Source organism: Mirounga angustirostris, unplaced genomic scaffold, assembly GCF_029215605.1.
Source record: "Mirounga angustirostris isolate CCGP_5_RB_7025 unplaced genomic scaffold, mMirAng1.0.hap1 SCAF_6, whole genome shotgun sequence".
Lineage (NCBI taxonomy): Eukaryota > Metazoa > Chordata > Mammalia > Carnivora > Phocidae > Mirounga > Mirounga angustirostris.
This window is the reverse complement of record NW_026991714.1, coordinates 84,210,428-84,226,732: the sequence shown is the minus strand read 5'-3', so window position 1 is coordinate 84,226,732 and position 16,305 is coordinate 84,210,428. Positions and strand designations below refer to the sequence as shown.

Below are 16,305 nucleotides of genomic sequence, written 5' to 3'. Positions count from 1 at the left end.
ATTACTTTTTAAATAGCTAAAAGAACTGAGACCATCTGACTGATGTATATAGCAGACTAAGGGGAGCCCTGGAGGTCCTGTGTGGGCACAAACCAATTAAGTTGAGCACTCAGTGAAATTGCTTTCTCAGCCAGGATGGAGAATGATTGATCACAAGTCAAACCATACACATGTCAGACTGAAAGAGTTTACAGGTAAATTTGGCCCAAGGCCACTGCCACTTCATTTCTCTGGCTGAAACACTTCAAGTGGTTAAGTGAGTGGGGGAAAGCCACTTAATTCTTTGTACCAGGAGATCCTCCAGCCGGGTCTTGCGTTGGTTTCCACTACCGTATGGAGGTAAAAAGGACCAATTTCTGGTCTTCATAGGCACGACTGAGGTTGGGAAGTCTGCCTGAACAAGTGGTTCTCAACCCCAGTGAACTTCAGAAATTGCTGGGGAGTTCAAAACAACAAAAAAACATCCAGATACTCAGGACACACTCCAGACCAAACACTCCGAATTTTAGGGATGTGGAGCCCAGGCATCGAGCACGTTTAATCAGGTAATTCTACTGGCAGCTATGGTTGACAGCGCTGAGCAGAGTTCGAATCGGTAAAAACCTCTTTCCTTTGAAGGAAGGGTCCCAAGACCAAACTTGCAGAAGGGCTGTCCCCTCAGCCTGGGAGAATTTCAGCTCGCAGGTCCGGATGTCAGCGGCAGGACTCCGGGGACCGCGCTCAGGTACCGTAGCACCGGCTTAGTAATAGACATTCTCGCGCACCTCTCCTTGGAGACACCCCGCGTGAGCCAGACATCGGGGGTCAAACATGCAGCACGTGGACCCAGAGAAGACCTGACCACCACCCTCCCGACCCGTCTAGGGGAGGACGTCCGCACGCGCCGAGACCAAGAGCCGAAAGCGCATGCGCGAGCGATGCGAACGGCGGAGGTACACGCGCGGACCTGAGGCGCATGCGCGGTCGCAAAGGCGGAGCTTCCGGCCGACGGAGGCGGGGCCTGGGGCACGGTGAGGGGCGGAACCCAGGCCGCGACCCCCACCCGGGCGCACCGTAATGGCCAGGCACGTGTTCCTGACGGGGCCCCCAGGTAACCCCGCCCAGGTCTCCGCTTCCGGGGGGCTGCGTGGGCAGGCGGGCGGGGGGGGGGGCGCGCGGGGGGGGGCGGCCCGGTGCTCTTGGGGAGGGGCCGCTTTATAAAGCTCCAGGGCTCTGGCTGCTGGCCCCTGAAGTTCCCAACTTAAATTACAGGCTTTTTGATTTGAAGCCTACGTGTCCCTTCTCAGAAAGCGCGATTTTAAGTACAAAAGATAGGATTAGAAATGAGGCCGACGCCAGTAAGGAAAAGAACATTGCGGTTGGGCAGTGTGCGGGCTTCTTTGCGAAGGTGTTGAAGAGCGGGGTCCAGCGGCAGCAGTGTGACTACGTCGTTTTGAACTTGTGATGGGCACGAACGATACTTCAGGATGTCTGCTACACCGTGATTGACATGGAGGCGTCCGGTTTCTGTTGATAGTGACACGTGCTGCCGGTACTGTGGCTCTGGCCTACATCCATAATGGAAGGAAGCACGGATTTCCGCTTGAAGGATAATGAAACTAAAGATGAAACCTCCCCCCCACCCCCCAGGTTCCTGCAAGGATGAGGCTGCAGGATGAGAAGCCCCTCTCAGATCATGTGTCTGTGCCTGGCCCCTCTAATGCCAGTCATTGGGCAAAGCCTTCAACCAACCCCGTGGGGCTGTGAACGGATGGGATGGTATTCATTCAAATGAGAGACTGGAGAGGAGATGCTCTTTAAACAACGGCCCTACACATGTATCAGGTGTGACTCAGGAAGGTGGTGGCAGCATCAGATGGGCTAAGGCAGAAAGGTGGGCTTGGAGTGGAGAAAGTGATTTATTTCTTCAGCTCCTTTTTTAAGGTGGATCTGATGTTTAAGTTAGTGGAGCGTTCAGGTATCAAAGATTGTCATTCAGGGCCTAGAGCTGTCTTCCACTTTATTTTAATGGTTATGTTTTGCCTTAGGTAGCAAAGGCGACACTTAATATTGTAGACTTTGGAATTTTATTTTTACCAGGCAATGGGGAAGTTGTGAAGAGAGTGGTTTGAGGAATTTCTAACATCCAAAGTAGTCCCTGACCTTGCAAAAGACTGTCTTCTGAAAGTTGATTTGTCAGTCCTTTATTTGAAACTGGGAATGCCATTTGCTCAGCAGGCTGGCCCCAAGACATTTACGTGTTTCATAGCAGAAGCGATCTGTTACTGTGTTAGTACCTGCCTGGGTCCTGGAAGTGGCTGGGGACAGAGGTTGGCCAGGTCAACACTTGTTTTTCTTCCCGTTTCCTTTTTCATAAAAGTTTTATGTACACACAGTTGAAAGACTCAAATAATTCTACAATATAGCTCTTCTAAGCCTGTCCTAACACCTAGGCACCCTCTCTTTCTCTTCATCTTCCTAGTGCAGTTACAGTATAATTTTGATTAGCTCAATACATGTGAAAGCTAATCACAGAAAAGCCATGTAATCAGTAATCTATAGTTTTCCTTTTATGTATAACTTTTTTTCCCTTTTGGAGTTACTGTCAGGTTTTTTTAATAGTTTCTTTCACTAACTCCGTCTCAAACTCTGCCTGCTGTCTAAATCTAATCTACATATTCAGATCATCAGGTAATATATCTTCGCAAAGAGGTTGCTTTTTGTTCTGTATGTTGTCAGTGCCCCACCAGTGTGTCCTTGGCACTTAGCATTTTTCCCAACTTCCAACAGTCCAACTTGTGACTGATCTTGGAGGGCTTTCTCTGGTCACTGAATTCTATTATGCCTGTGCGCGGGGCAGGCCTGAGGGGCCAGGGGATTCCTGTCCCCCAGGAATGTCCGAACCCATGATAGATGGAAGCTGGTGGATAAACTCCCTACTTCCTCACCCCTCAGACAGGAGAACTGAGGCCTGTGTCTAAAACTGTCCCCTAGGGATTCCCCAGTGGGCTTCGCTACCCACACAGGTAACTGGCTTGATAATGCAGTACTTCCCTTGGGGTCTTGGGGTCACTTTCCAAATTAAACTACCTGCACTTGAATCTTTATCTTAGGTCAGCCTTATGAGAGAACTAGAACCAAAAGGATTCTGGAGCTCTCTGACCTGCTCGTCTTGCCTCTGCGTGGTATGGACCTGTCATTTTGGGGTCTCCTTCAGCATAGGTTACCTCTTAGTGTAGACAGCACGAGGGTAGCAGCTGAATTGATAGAGGTGAAAAATTAACTGAAAGAAGATTTCTAGAGCTGACGAGGAAGGGGCTTGAGCCAGTACCTCCTCTTGCTTTCCCGTGTCCTATCCAACATGCAGGACACGCAGTGCCCCCTTTTATTATAGCTGCTCTGTGTTATCTCCTTCAAAATGGAGTACCCCCCTTTTTTTTTTACATTTAGAGTAATACCCACTTACTATAAGACCAAAAAAAGAAAAAAAATCAAAGTTTTAAAGAAGAAAGTGACAATCACATGGAATTGCTATATACAGAAATAAGTGCTGTAAACCTTCCCAGTTCCTTCTCGACATTTCCTTCTGTAGATACATATACTTCACTTTTTTTTTTAAGCTTAATGGAATAATACTGTGTATACCTGCTATGTCTTAACCTGCTTTTTCTCCATCTATCCATATATTGTGGTCTGTTTTCTGTGCTAATAAATCTAGGTAAACTGTATTATCTTTAATGGCTGCATGGCATTCCTGCATGTTTATATGTCATTATATACATGGCACCATAATTTAACACTCCCTTACTGATCAACATATAGATTGCTTTCCATATCTTGCTGTTACAATGAATACTGACTTTCCTATATATAGGAAAAAATATACTGTTTCCTATATCTTTGTGCTGTGGTCAGATTTTTGCTGAAGGTGAATTCGTAGCGATAGAATTGCTGTGTGCTGTGGAAGGCACGCTGAAGTTGCCCTTCAGAAAAGTACCAACTTACATACCCACCAGTGCCACTGGCCTGCATTAACCAGGTTCTTCAGTGACTTTTCTTAAAGCAGCAGGTACTGGGGGACGGAGCTGGGATGAAAAGCCTACCCGGTTCTCTTCCAGCCACAGGGAGCGTGTGTCTGGGTTGCTGTTCATGTTCCAAAAGGCCAGCCGCCATTGTCTGCTGGTGTGAAGTTGGGAGGAGAGGTTTATTAAAGAACAGATCATAGTTGATCTCAAGGAAGCTTAAAAGGGTTCTTGGGGAACCCTGGTGACTCTGTGTCAGCAGCTGTAGAAATACTGTGATTTACAACCTTGTGGTATCTTGAAATAGTCTCTTGCAGACTTGTAGGAGGCTTCCCGTTCCATTTTTGGGTCATTATGATGCCATTGCCTTCAATGTGTATGGAACAAGGCTCATAGAAACGAAGCCATGGTGACACACAAAGGCCCCTCTTGACATGTATGGTCCTTACTAGTTGTGTAAGCCTGGATAAGTTATCTAACCTCTCTGTGCCTCATCTGTAAAACTGGAACAAGAATGGTAAGTGCCCCAGAGGGGGCGTTGTGAGGATTTAACCAAGGAAATGCTTGTGGAGCATGCTAGAACAGTGCCCGGCTCCACAAGGCTGGTGATGAGTTTTATTTTATTAGCTCACACCTGTTGGTGCTTGCAAACACATAAGAGTCCATCAGAGTAGTTAACAGGCCAGGTGGATGAGGGGGTGGAGGTGCAGAAGTTGTAATTTGGGAAAGGGTTGGGGGGCAAGCCAGGGGAATGCTTAGGGACACTGGAAGAGGTCATAGAAGGGGTTACTGGCTTGCCTTCTTGTGCCTACCACCCCTTCTTGTGTAGGTGATTTTTAAGGGTGACTTAGCATATGTGGGAGGCCACAGACTCTTGTGAGAAAGTTTAAAAACTGCTATTTCTAGTGGTATTAGTGGTATTTAAGAGAGACTTTTTTGGGAGACAAAGCAATGTAAGTCCATGGAGGAGTGAAAGGATTTTCCCACCATTAAGTATAGGTCTAGAGTGTTTGGAAGGTTGAAATCCCAGTTTAAGGTGCCCAGCCTTAGACCCAAGCATGACCAGTTTTACTTCCCGGTGAAAGAGTGTGGCCACCCAAGGAGGAGAGTAAACCTAGTTCTAGAAGCTTGTCTCAGAGGATGCAAATTGCACCTGCTGTCACCACAAAGCCACTCATTTGGTCCTGGGATTGTGTATGTGACAAAATTAATGGTGTTTCAGAATTTCAAAATAAAACTTTAAGATCCAGTCCATATTTTTATTATGCTTGAAATTAAAAAGTTTTAATACCTGGAGCAATCAAAATTGAAGTGAAATTAATATTCATAAAATTCATGTGCAGCCCATTTCTCTCCCCATGGTGATTGCTCTCAGAGTCAGTGAGTGCTGTGCATCCTCTAGCAAGGGAGTGGTTCCTAACGGGCTTTTCTTTTGTTTTTGTTTTGTTTTTTTAGGAGTTGGAAAAACAACACTGATCCAGCAAGCCAGTGAGGTTTTAAAATCCTCTGGTGTGCCTGTCGATGGATTTTACACAGCAGAAGTCAGACAGGGAGGGAGAAGAATAGGATTTGATGTTGTCACATTATCCGGCATGCGGGGAGTTTTGTCTAGAATTGGGTACTGGTATTTCATTTCTATGTTGTTTTATTCTCCCTGGGCACAGGATTGAGCCAAATGATCCCTTCTATCTTGAAGAATCTTAGGCCTTTACGGATTTCTCAAAGAAAACAGAGATTGAAACCATCATACGAGAAAGTATAAAAATATCATATTTCACTTAAAACTTATTCCACCAAGTAATAAATTTTTAGCATTTTGTAACTCATAATGCTGTTTCCTGTGCCACTTTTCTGTTGTGCTGCCTCCCTGCAGCTTCAGGATTAGCCCCCCAAGGTACCTGCCTGGTGGTGGTGGTGATGGTGGTGGTATGCACTCTTGTTGGTAGCCCTGTTGTCAGGAGAGAATGTGGAATCAGGTTAGCTTTGTGTACCACCCCTTCTTGTGTAGGTGATTTTTAAGTGTGACTTAGCATATGTGGGAGGCCACAGGCTCACTGGAGTTGCTACAAACCAAAAATCAGTACAGGGGTCTTTCAACAGAGACTGCCCTGTCTTTTCATTCAGGTCAGAGCCTCCGCCCGGAAAACGTGAATGCCGGGTTGGGCAGTATGTGGTGGATCTGACTTCCTTCGAGCACTTGGCACTTCCGGTCCTGAGGAATGTAAGTATGTGATTTCTGCCTCTTGAGCCCATCTCTTCTTAGTGCACTATGGGAATTGCTGTCCTGGGAGCAGGATGGTTTTGATCCAAAGGGGTGGCCAGTTTTGCATTTTACAGTTGGAAAGTTTTCCAGTGATTGAACCTTATAAAAGATACATGCACCATAATTTGATGTCACTCTGAACTACATATAAATTCCTTGTTATACATATTTAGCACATGGAAATATTTATAGTGAGAGGGCTCTGATGCACAGCTACCATGACTCCCAAAGTTAAGTCTTTACTCTGCCTTCTTCTTACTTATAACTTAACCCTGTTTTCACAGCACAACAAATAAACATTTAGGAAGGGAAAATGTCATTATATAAATATAATGGTAAGCACCTAACACATTACAGATATTCCTCAACTTACTTTGGGGTTACCTGCTGATAAACCCATCATAAGTTGAAAGTATGCTAAGTGGAAAACACATGTAATACACCTAACCTACAAACCATCATTGATCAGCCCAGCCGACCTTCAGCATGCTCAGAACACTGAAGGTTAGCCTACGGTTGGGCAAGGTCATCTGACACAAAGCCTATTTTATAATAAAGTGTTGAAGATCTCATGCAATATATTGAATCCTGTACTGAAAGGGAAATACATGATGGCTGTGTGGGTGCAGAATGGTTGTTAGTGTATTGGTTGTTTGCCCTCGTGATCTCGTGGTTTCCTGGGATCTGGGACTCCAGCTTGTGCCCAGCATCATGAGAGATCTTACTGCATGCTGCCTCTAGCCCTGGAAAAGGGTCAAAATTAAAAATCCGACCTTTGGTTTCCTCAGAACCTATATTGCTTTTGCGCCACCATAAAGTTGAAAAATCATAAGTTGAACCATTCTAAGTCACGGACCATCTGTGATATACCGTGTATCACTGTATTATATTGAGATATAATTCACATACCATACACTTCACCCATTTAAAATACACAATTCAACTTTTTCTGTTATATTCACAGGATTGTGCAACCAGTCATCACAATCTAATTTTAGAACATCTCCATCCTTTCAGAAGGAAACCCCATACCCATTGAGCAGTCATTCTTCATTCCCCTGTCCCTTCCAGCCCCGGCAACCACTACCCTACCTTCTTTGCCTATCAATTTGCCCATTCTGGGCATTTCCTAAAAAGGGAATCATATAATATGGGGTCTTTTGTAACTAGCATATTTCACTTAGCATAATGTTTTCAAGGTTTATCTACACTTCAGCATGTATCGTTCTTTTTCATGGTTGAATAATATGCCATTGGATGGATATACCACATTTTGTTGATCTACTCATCAATTAATGGACATTTGGATTGTTTCTGCTTTTTGGTTATTGTGAATAATGCTGCTCTGAACATTTGGGTGCAAGTTTTTGGGTAGACATCTGTTTTCAGTTCTCTTGGCTTACACCTAGGAGTAGAGATGCTAGGTCATATGGTAATTCTATAGAAATCTTTTTGAGGAATTACCAGACTGTTTTCCAGACTCAGCTGCACATCTCCCACCAGCAGTGGATGAGGATTCCAGTTTCTTCACATCTTTGCCAGCACCAATTATGGTCTTTTCAATTTCATCCATTCTAGGAGGTGTGAAGCATTATATGATTTTGATTTGCATTTCCCTGATGACTGGTGATGTTGAGCATCTTTTCATGTCCTTACTGGCCATCAGTATATCTTCTTTCGAGAAATGTTTATTCATTTGCTTTGCCCATTATTAAACTGGCTTAATTGTGTTTTTATTATTGGGTTGTGAGATGTCTTCGTAAGATCTGCATACCAGCCTGTTATCAGATATATGATTTGCCAGTATATTCTTCCATTCTGTAGATGCCGTCACTTTCGTCATGGTGTCCTTTGAAGCATGAATGTTTTTGACAAGTCCAGCTTATTTGTTTTTCTTATGTTGTTTATGCTTTTTGGTGGTGTATCAAAGAAGACTTTGCCTGACCTAGTTTCATAAAGATCAACTCCTGTGTGTTCTTCTAGGAGTTTTATAGTTTTACTGTTACATATAGGCCTGTAGTCTAAAGTAATTTTTGTATATGGTGTTAGGTACGAATCCAGATTCCTTCTTTTGTGGATAAATACCCAGTTGTTTCAGAACCATTTGTTGAAGACTCTTCTCTTTCCGTGTAATTTTCTTAGGACTCTTGTTGAAGTCAGTTCACCAGGATTAATTTGGACTCTGAATTCTGTTCCATTTTTCCTTATGTCAGTTCCATCTGTTCTTAGGACAGTGCCACACTGTCTTTATTAGTGGAATTAGGACTTTAATAGGGATTGTATTGAATCTGTAGATGAATTTGGGGAGTATTGCCATCTTAGCAATATTGTCTTTTGATCCGTGAATACGAGATCTCCATTTACCTAGATCTTCTTCTTCTTTTTTTAAGATTTATTTATTTAAGAAAGAGAACATCCACGTGTGAGTGGGAGGAGGGAGAGGGAGAGAATCCCAAGCAGACTCCCTGCTGAGTGCAGAGCACGACGCAGGGCTCAATCTCAGGACCCTCAAATCATGACCTAAGCCGAAATGAGGAGTCGGACACTTAACTGACTAAGCCACCCCTACCTAGATCTTCTTTAATTTTTTTTTAAGATTTAGTTATTTTAGAGAGACAGAGCACAAGTGGGAGAGGCCAAGGGAGAGGGAGAGAAGCTAAGAGTCAGAGGCTTAACGCATTGCTCCACCCAGGCGCCCCTTCTTTAATTTTTTTTTTAAGATTTTATTTATTTATTTGACAGAGAGAGAGAGACAGCGAGAGAGGGAACACAAGCAGGGGGGGCGGCAGGCAGAGGGAGAAGGAGAAGCAGGCTTCCCGCTGAGCAGGGAGCCCGATATGGGGCTCGATCCCAGGATCTGGATAATGACCTGAGTCGAAGGCAGACGCTTAACGACTGAACCACCCAGGCGCCCCTTTAATTTTTTTTTTTAACTATATTGTTTTGTAGTTTAGCCTATAAGGGTTACACTTCTTTTTTAAAAATTTATACCTTAGCATTTTTATACTTGTTGATGCTATTGTAAATGGAAATTGTTTCCTTAATTTCACTTTTGGAATTATCATTACTAATGCATAGAAGTACAAGTGATTTTTGTCTGTTGATCTTGTATCCTGTAACCTTGCTAAATTTGTTTATTAGTTCTAAGAGTTTTTCAGTGAATTCTTTAGGGTTTTCTCTGTACAAAATTGTATCATTTACAAATGGATATAATTTTACTTTCTTCCTTTCCACTTTGGATGCCTTTTATTTCATTTTCTTGCCTAATTGCCCTGGTTAGAACTTTTAGTTCAGTGTTGAATAGGAGTGGTAAGAATGGACATCCTCATCTTGTTCCTCATTGTAGGGAGAAAGCATTCAATCTTTTACCATAAAGTATGATATTAGCTGTGAGTTTGTAGATAACCATTACCAGGTTGAGGAAGTTCCTTTTATTCCTAGTTTGTTGAGTGTTTTACCATGAAGAAGTGTTGGATTTCGTGAAATCCTTTTTCTGCATCTATAGAGCTGATTGTGTGATTTTTATCTTTCATCATACTAATGTAGTGTATTATGTTAATTGATTTTTGGATGTTAAACCAACCTTGGTTCTTGGACTAAATCCCTCTTGGTCATGGTGTATGATTATTTTTATATGTTGATGGATTCAAAAGGATTATATGCAAATCCTTTTGTGTATTGCTGGATTTTTATATGTTTGCCAGTATTTTGTTGAAGATTTCCACATCTGTATTCCTAAGGGATATGGCCTGTAGCTTTCTTGTGATATCTTTGTCTGATTTTGGTGTCAGGGTAATATTGGTGTCAGAATAAGTTGGGAAGTGTCCCTTCCTCTTCTGATTTTTGGAATAGTTTGTGACATATTGGTATTTATTTTTTCTTTGAATGATTTGAATTACCAGTGAAGGCCTGTGGCCTGGGCTTTTCTTCACAAGAAGCTTTTTAATTACAAACTCAATCTCTTTACTTGTATAGATCTGCTGATTTTTTATTTCTGGTTGAGTCAGTTGTAGTAACCTCTCTTTTAGTAATTTGTCAGTTTCATTTATCTCATCTGTTGGCACACAGTTGTTCATATATTCCCCTATAATCCTTTTATTGTGTAAGGTCAGTGGTGTTTTCCCTTCTTTCATGTCTTATTTTAGTTATTTAAGTTCTTTCTCCCCACCTCTTTTTTTTTTTTTGGCCAGGAGAAGGAAAAGGAAAATAGGAAAAGGTTTGTCAATTTAGTCTATCTTTTCAAAGAACCAACTTTTGCCTTTGGATTATATATTACTTGTTTTTTGCATTAATTCATCAAATACTTATCAAATCCTAGATATGTAGTCGTGAACAAAACAGACATGTTTTCTCCTCTCTCAAGACCCTCAGGCGAGGGGGAAATGTAGACCGTAAACAAGTAGATGTATGTCATTAGCTCTGTGAAGGGGACCAGTGGGGTGCTATGAGGAGTATGAGGAGCTGACTTGAGATCAGGTGGCCAGGACAGAGCTCTGAGGAGGTGACGTGTAGCTGAAATGGGAAGACGAGAAGGCACCGTCACTTCAGAGAGAATACTGGGTGTGTGTGTTCGGGGGGCGGTTCTGTGGACAACATTATAGATGAGGGGAACAGATAAACTGCGGCTCCACGGTCCTCGGGCAGGAGCAGGTAAGGAAGAAGGTGTGGCTGGTATGGTGGGTGGGGCCACATGATCAGGGCCTCAGGGCCTGTATTAAGTACTGTGGGTTGCATTTAATCTGTGATAGACTTACTACTTTGATTAATTTTTGTAGAATTCGAAGGTGTCGACCTGTCTCACGAGGCAGGTCTAAACCTTCCGGAAAAGTCTGTTCCACCAGCAGGAAAGTACAAGATCTTTCTGATGGCCTGGTGGGCCCCATGTGATCTCTGGCCCACTAACCTCTGGCCTCCTGTCACTATTCCCCAGCCATGCTAGCTCAGTCGTGTTCCCCATACATGCTAGGGCCGGTGCCGCACCAGCCTTTGGCTCTCGGCCCTGGCCGTTTTCTTTGGTTGGCACACTCTTACCTTTGCCTCCCTGCTCTTTTTTGACATTTGGGGCTGAGCGAAAATGTGCCGTCGAGGGCTTTGGTAGTTGCCCCGAGCTGCTGGAAATTCTAAGTGTAGCCCATGGAGGCCGGGTGCTGATTGCAGAGGGCTGGCAGGGGCTTGCCCTCCCTTCTGGTGGGGGGCTCCAGCTCCTCAGAGCCCACCTTCTCCTTTGCTTCGTCCCTGTTGCCTGCTCCTCTCTCCTCCTGCCTCTTGGAATGTTCCTCCTTCCCGTGCTGGGTCTGTTGTGGCCATTGTTTTGGTGGGAGCAGTCCGAGAACATGACGTTTTTCTCTCTGCTTCTTTTCCCATCAAATGCTTTTACCTTTCTACTTAAATGTTCAAAGGGCAAGTGAAGTACTTCAAATGAAATTCCAGGTGAAGACTCTGGCTTTGGGCCCTGGATCAATACAAAGAATTGATTTTTACTTACCTGGCTCAGAACAGACTGAATCCTGGGAGAGCAGGATACGTGCTTGATATCTATCTGCAAAATTATGTGAGAAATCATACACTGACTAGAGAATAAGAGCTTGACTCTCTTTTTTAATTAAAAAATAAAGAAAAGCAGACTTCTTCCAATTTCTTATACTTTGAATACCAAACCCAGACACACCCGTATTTTAGGAAGAGTTCCCAGGCTGCAAGTTCTTACCTAGTCCAGGTCACAGATTTTTTTTTTTTTTTTTTTTCCTGAAGAACAAATCTTTCTCCCATCTCTTACTGGGATGAAGAGAAGAAAAGGAATTAGTGTTTTGCCTTTAGGAAGAAAAAAGTTAAAGTAACTACATAACAAAAACGGGAATATAAAGAGACAGTTGTTATTATTGACAAGTAAATGGAAAACTCTAGCAACCAGAACTAGGCAGAGAAAGCTTTGGTGTGGATAGCATGTTAGTGTCTCGTGCCCGGGATGTCTGAAAACACTAACTATAAGTTAAGAAATATCTAGTAAGTGCCTCCTACGTGTAAGAAATTTCACTGTGGATGAAAAATATTTTGAGTCGTAAGACGGAAGGGAGATAATCCTTGGGGCCAATTGGGCCAGCAGGGCCAGCAGGGGTGTGTGCCTACTGTGAGCCCGGAGGTCAGAAAGGGGCTGGAGCTGAGAAGGGGCTGGAGGAGGAGGTTCAGGTGTGACCCCGGCCCCAGCTTGCTGCGCGGCTTTCGTTTCATGTCGTCAGGCCCGGATGGAGATGGATGGACTCTCAGGGGCTCGCATGGTGAAGAAAATAGAGTAAGATTGGGAAACATTCTAGACAAATTTTTGGAAAGTCCTTTCGTAGGGTTGACTGGTATTGACTTTTTTTCATTCCACTGGTGACTTCTTTCCTTATTTGACAACGTTTTTATTGTTTTTCTGAGTATCTACGCTCTCCTTACTCAAGGTAGCAAATTCATAAAAAATATGAAATAAAAATAAAGAAGAAAATAGGAATAACTCATAATCTTATCACTGGGTTAACCACTGTTAGTGTATTTTGTTTTTTCCCTCTTTCTGCTTTATTCTGTCATTCCAAAACGGGGACAAATACTGCGTATGGTTTTATAGGTTTGGGTTTTCCTGTTCATACGCTCGAGTGACGTGGGACTGGCCTTACGACATGATAATCCTCACAACTGCGATCATGTAATGATTGCACAGTATTTCCTGGCACGGGTTTTCACCTCTGACTTCAGCCTTATTCCCTCAGTGGCAGATGTTTATCACATTGCAAGGATCCTTGTAGCCTTTCTCCCCAGCCACGATGCTTTCCCCGGGGACGATCCAAGGATGGAGGGCTGTGACCTTCTGGGGTCTTGCTGGGTGCTGCTGAGGTGCTCCCCTGACTAGTTTGCACACCCTGCCTGCGTGTGGGCATGTTCCTCTCCCTGCACTCTTGGCAGCACCGAGCGCTATACTGATTTTCCATACGAAGATACGCTTCTTTGCTTTGATTCGTGTTTTTAAGTTGCTAATGAGGTTGTTTTTTAGTTTATTTTTTTTTAAATCTAATTATTTTTGTTTATCCCTTTTCCCATTTTTTTTCTTTGGGCTTAAAAAGATCTTTTATAAGGCAAATGACCTTTTTGTATTTATTGATTGCATTTTTCTCAGTTTGTCACTTTGGTGATTTCTTTCTCTCTCTCTCTCTCTCTCTCTCTTTCTTTCTTTCACATTGAGAAAGTCTATCTGTATTCCAAGTTAACACAGAATTTGTTTCTTCTTCTGTAGTGCCTTTTTTTTTCTTTTAACATGTTTTTAATCCATCTGGATTTATTTTGAATGTAATATACAATGAGACTCTCAATTGATTTTCTTCCAAATACTTAGCAAGTTTGCCAAAGCCATTTGTTAAATAACCCATTTATTTGTTATGCTTTATTAATTATCATAAGAAATATGTGTGTGTGTGTGTAATGTCTTAGGGTTATCTGTTCTCTCCCTTCGGTCCGTTTGAGTCTTACATCAGTACCATGCTGTGTTAATTGACGTTGTCTTACCCATTGTTGTTTGCTCAGTTTTCCACATGGTATTGGTGGTAACAGTGCCGGGGGTGGGGGCCATAGCCAGATCGTTAACAGCGATCCAGTGCAAATGTGCACCAGGCACTAACCCGTGTAATCCTCAGAGTCCTGCTGTCACTCTCTTCCTGGTTTACAGACGAGGAAACTGAGGCGTGGACTAGAGATTAAATTGCTCGAAGGCACACAGCCTGTGAGTAGTAGAGCTGGCGTGAACTGTAGAATCAAGATTTTGTTATCCATCACAAAAGTCTTATATGGAGTGATTGGAACCATATAAAGTTTCGTTATTTAGATATAAAGAACATCTTAATTTTTCAGATCACAGTCTCCATAGCCAAAAACCCAGTATCTCTCTTTTTCTTTCTTTCTTTCTTTTTTTTTTTAATTGTTTTTTGGTAAGGTTATTTATAGGTCTCTTCTGTTTTCTGAAGCTCCTCTAATTAGGGTTGTTTTTGCAGTTTTTCAGCCATCAAGGCTGGCAGGATAACGCTGTCCTTTTTCCTAATGGCCTTTTTGTCAGCCACACTGAATGCTTTATTAGAATTTGTTGCAATGTAGGATTTAACATTTTGTTGGCACACCATGTATCTCCCACTCACACAAAAATAACGATAGATTATAATTGTTTTAAGAACAAAAGGTGTCTACTCCAAGCTGTATTTTCTAGGCTGACCCATGTCAATTTTAATTAAGATCCCTGAAAAGAGTAGGAGGCCAAAACTAGGACATCCAATGAAAATCAACATAGTAGAACCTTGTTTTGATCAAAATAAGGCTTTTGGTGTATATTTGTTTTCAAGAGCAGGATCTGCTTTTGATTCTGAAATGAGATTCTGCTTCAGATCTTTGAAACTTTTCATTTGAAGGTCAGAGGACTCCTGGCTGGGGAAAGTTTATTTTTTACCACTTGACCTGGAATTGCCACTTAGTATTTCAGGCCACTAGGCTTTAGAGAGAATTTAGAAAAATCAATTTCTAGTCGGGATCCATTCTTGAAAGGTTGACAGGAGCCCAAGCATTGCTTTTGAGTTTCCTCCATTGTTAGCGAATGTGACATTTTTTTCTTTGTTCCTCCTCACTTTCTATTTCTGGACCTCACGATCATATATATATGCACTGCAAGATCGGCCAGGGAAACAAAAAGCTGTCTGGTGCAAACATAAAAATTAACTTAAAAATTGTCAGTGGAAACATTCCTGCAGTGAACCAAAAGAGGAATATGAACTGAGAGTTCCGTGTAAGGTTGACACTGCGGTTTATCTTGTAGGACCGGTCATGGCAGCCCTTGCTGGTAACCTCTGTGGGTCCACAACCCTGTCAGGGCTTCCAGGTGAAATGTGAAACCAGCCCCCTTCGTGCAGAGGGCGGAGGAAGCCCAGAAAAATAGGCAGGCCACTGCGGGTTGGGAGGTGGCAGTTGTAATAAGCAGTGGGAACTTACACACAAGGCTTGTGTTGGACGCAGCAAGATGGATGGGCCCCCTCTCGCCCGCCAAATCTTAAGTTTATATAGAGAAAGGCCTTAACTGTGTTCAGTCAAGCAGACCGTGCAGATGTTGTCAGCACCACATCATTATCTCGAGGCTGTGTCCTTGGGGTAGCCTCTGGGGATGAGAAAGGCAGGTAGAACCCACATTCCAAGGACGGGAGGGGCTGAGGAGCCTCTGATCACCTGGGTCTGGCTCATGGAGCAGCCCAGTGGTCCATCTTTTCGATGACCTTCCCCAGCAGTCCCCCTCCTTCCCCTGGGCAGGTCTGATGCTCTGTTACTTCTCATTGGTGGCCTGTGGTTCTCATTGGTATTCTGAGGTTCTGTGATTTAGATGCTGAGCTGGCTCCTGTCTTGGGTTCTTTACCTTCCTGCAGTTCTTGCAGCCCGCTCCCCAGAGGCCTGGCAGAGACACGTGCTCCGTAAGTGGGACTGGGGTAGAATTTGTATCAACTGCTCCTTCCTCCCCTTTACTCCTCCACTTTTCCCATTTCCAACACTCATCACTGGCTGCCTCCTCCCGTTACGCGTCAGTCCAAGGCCCTGCCTCCTTCAAAAGCAAACTCACACGTGATGAGGTGGTGGTTTTCTCGAATCTTATACTGAGAAAGTGTGCATGTGAGTGTTTTTCTTTTTTTGTATTGATTCTAATTTTTTGTACTTTATCTGGATATAATTTTAGTCTTTGAGAAAATAACAAGAATAACACCAGACCACCCATATACTTGTTACCCAGAATCACCTGTTTTTACCATTTGCCCTGTTGTTTGTTCACCCTCTCTCTCCACGTGTGCACGTGTGTGTCTGTTCATAGAAACATACCAATTTGTGGAGGGGCCCGTTTGAGAGTATGTTGCAGTCATGGGGATGCTTAACTCCTCAATGTTCAGTATATTTTTCCTAAAAGTAACCATATGCTCTTATGTAATTGGTACAGTTCTCAACCTCAATACATTTTTACACCAAGAAAATACTAATAGGGGCACCTGGGTG

At 43.2% G+C, this 16,305-nt stretch overlaps 1 protein-coding gene across 3 annotated transcripts in view; it reads left to right on the top strand.

The window, feature by feature from the left end:
• Nucleotides 1–942: 942 nt before the first annotated feature.
• The window catches only part of NTPCR (nucleoside-triphosphatase, cancer-related), a 30,009-nt gene continuing 14,646 nt past the window's right edge, over nt 943–16,305 (top strand). For all 3 annotated transcript variants that reach the window (XM_045877823.3, XM_045877820.3, XM_064594622.1), the window contains exons 1-3: nt 943–1,090; nt 5,457–5,619; nt 6,126–6,222. In XM_045877823.3, the coding sequence (XP_045733779.1) occupies nt 1,057–1,090; nt 5,457–5,619; nt 6,126–6,222 (294 nt within the window). In that variant the 5' untranslated portion in view covers nt 943–1,056. The remainder of the gene's footprint in view (nt 1,091–5,456; nt 5,620–6,125; nt 6,223–16,305) is intronic.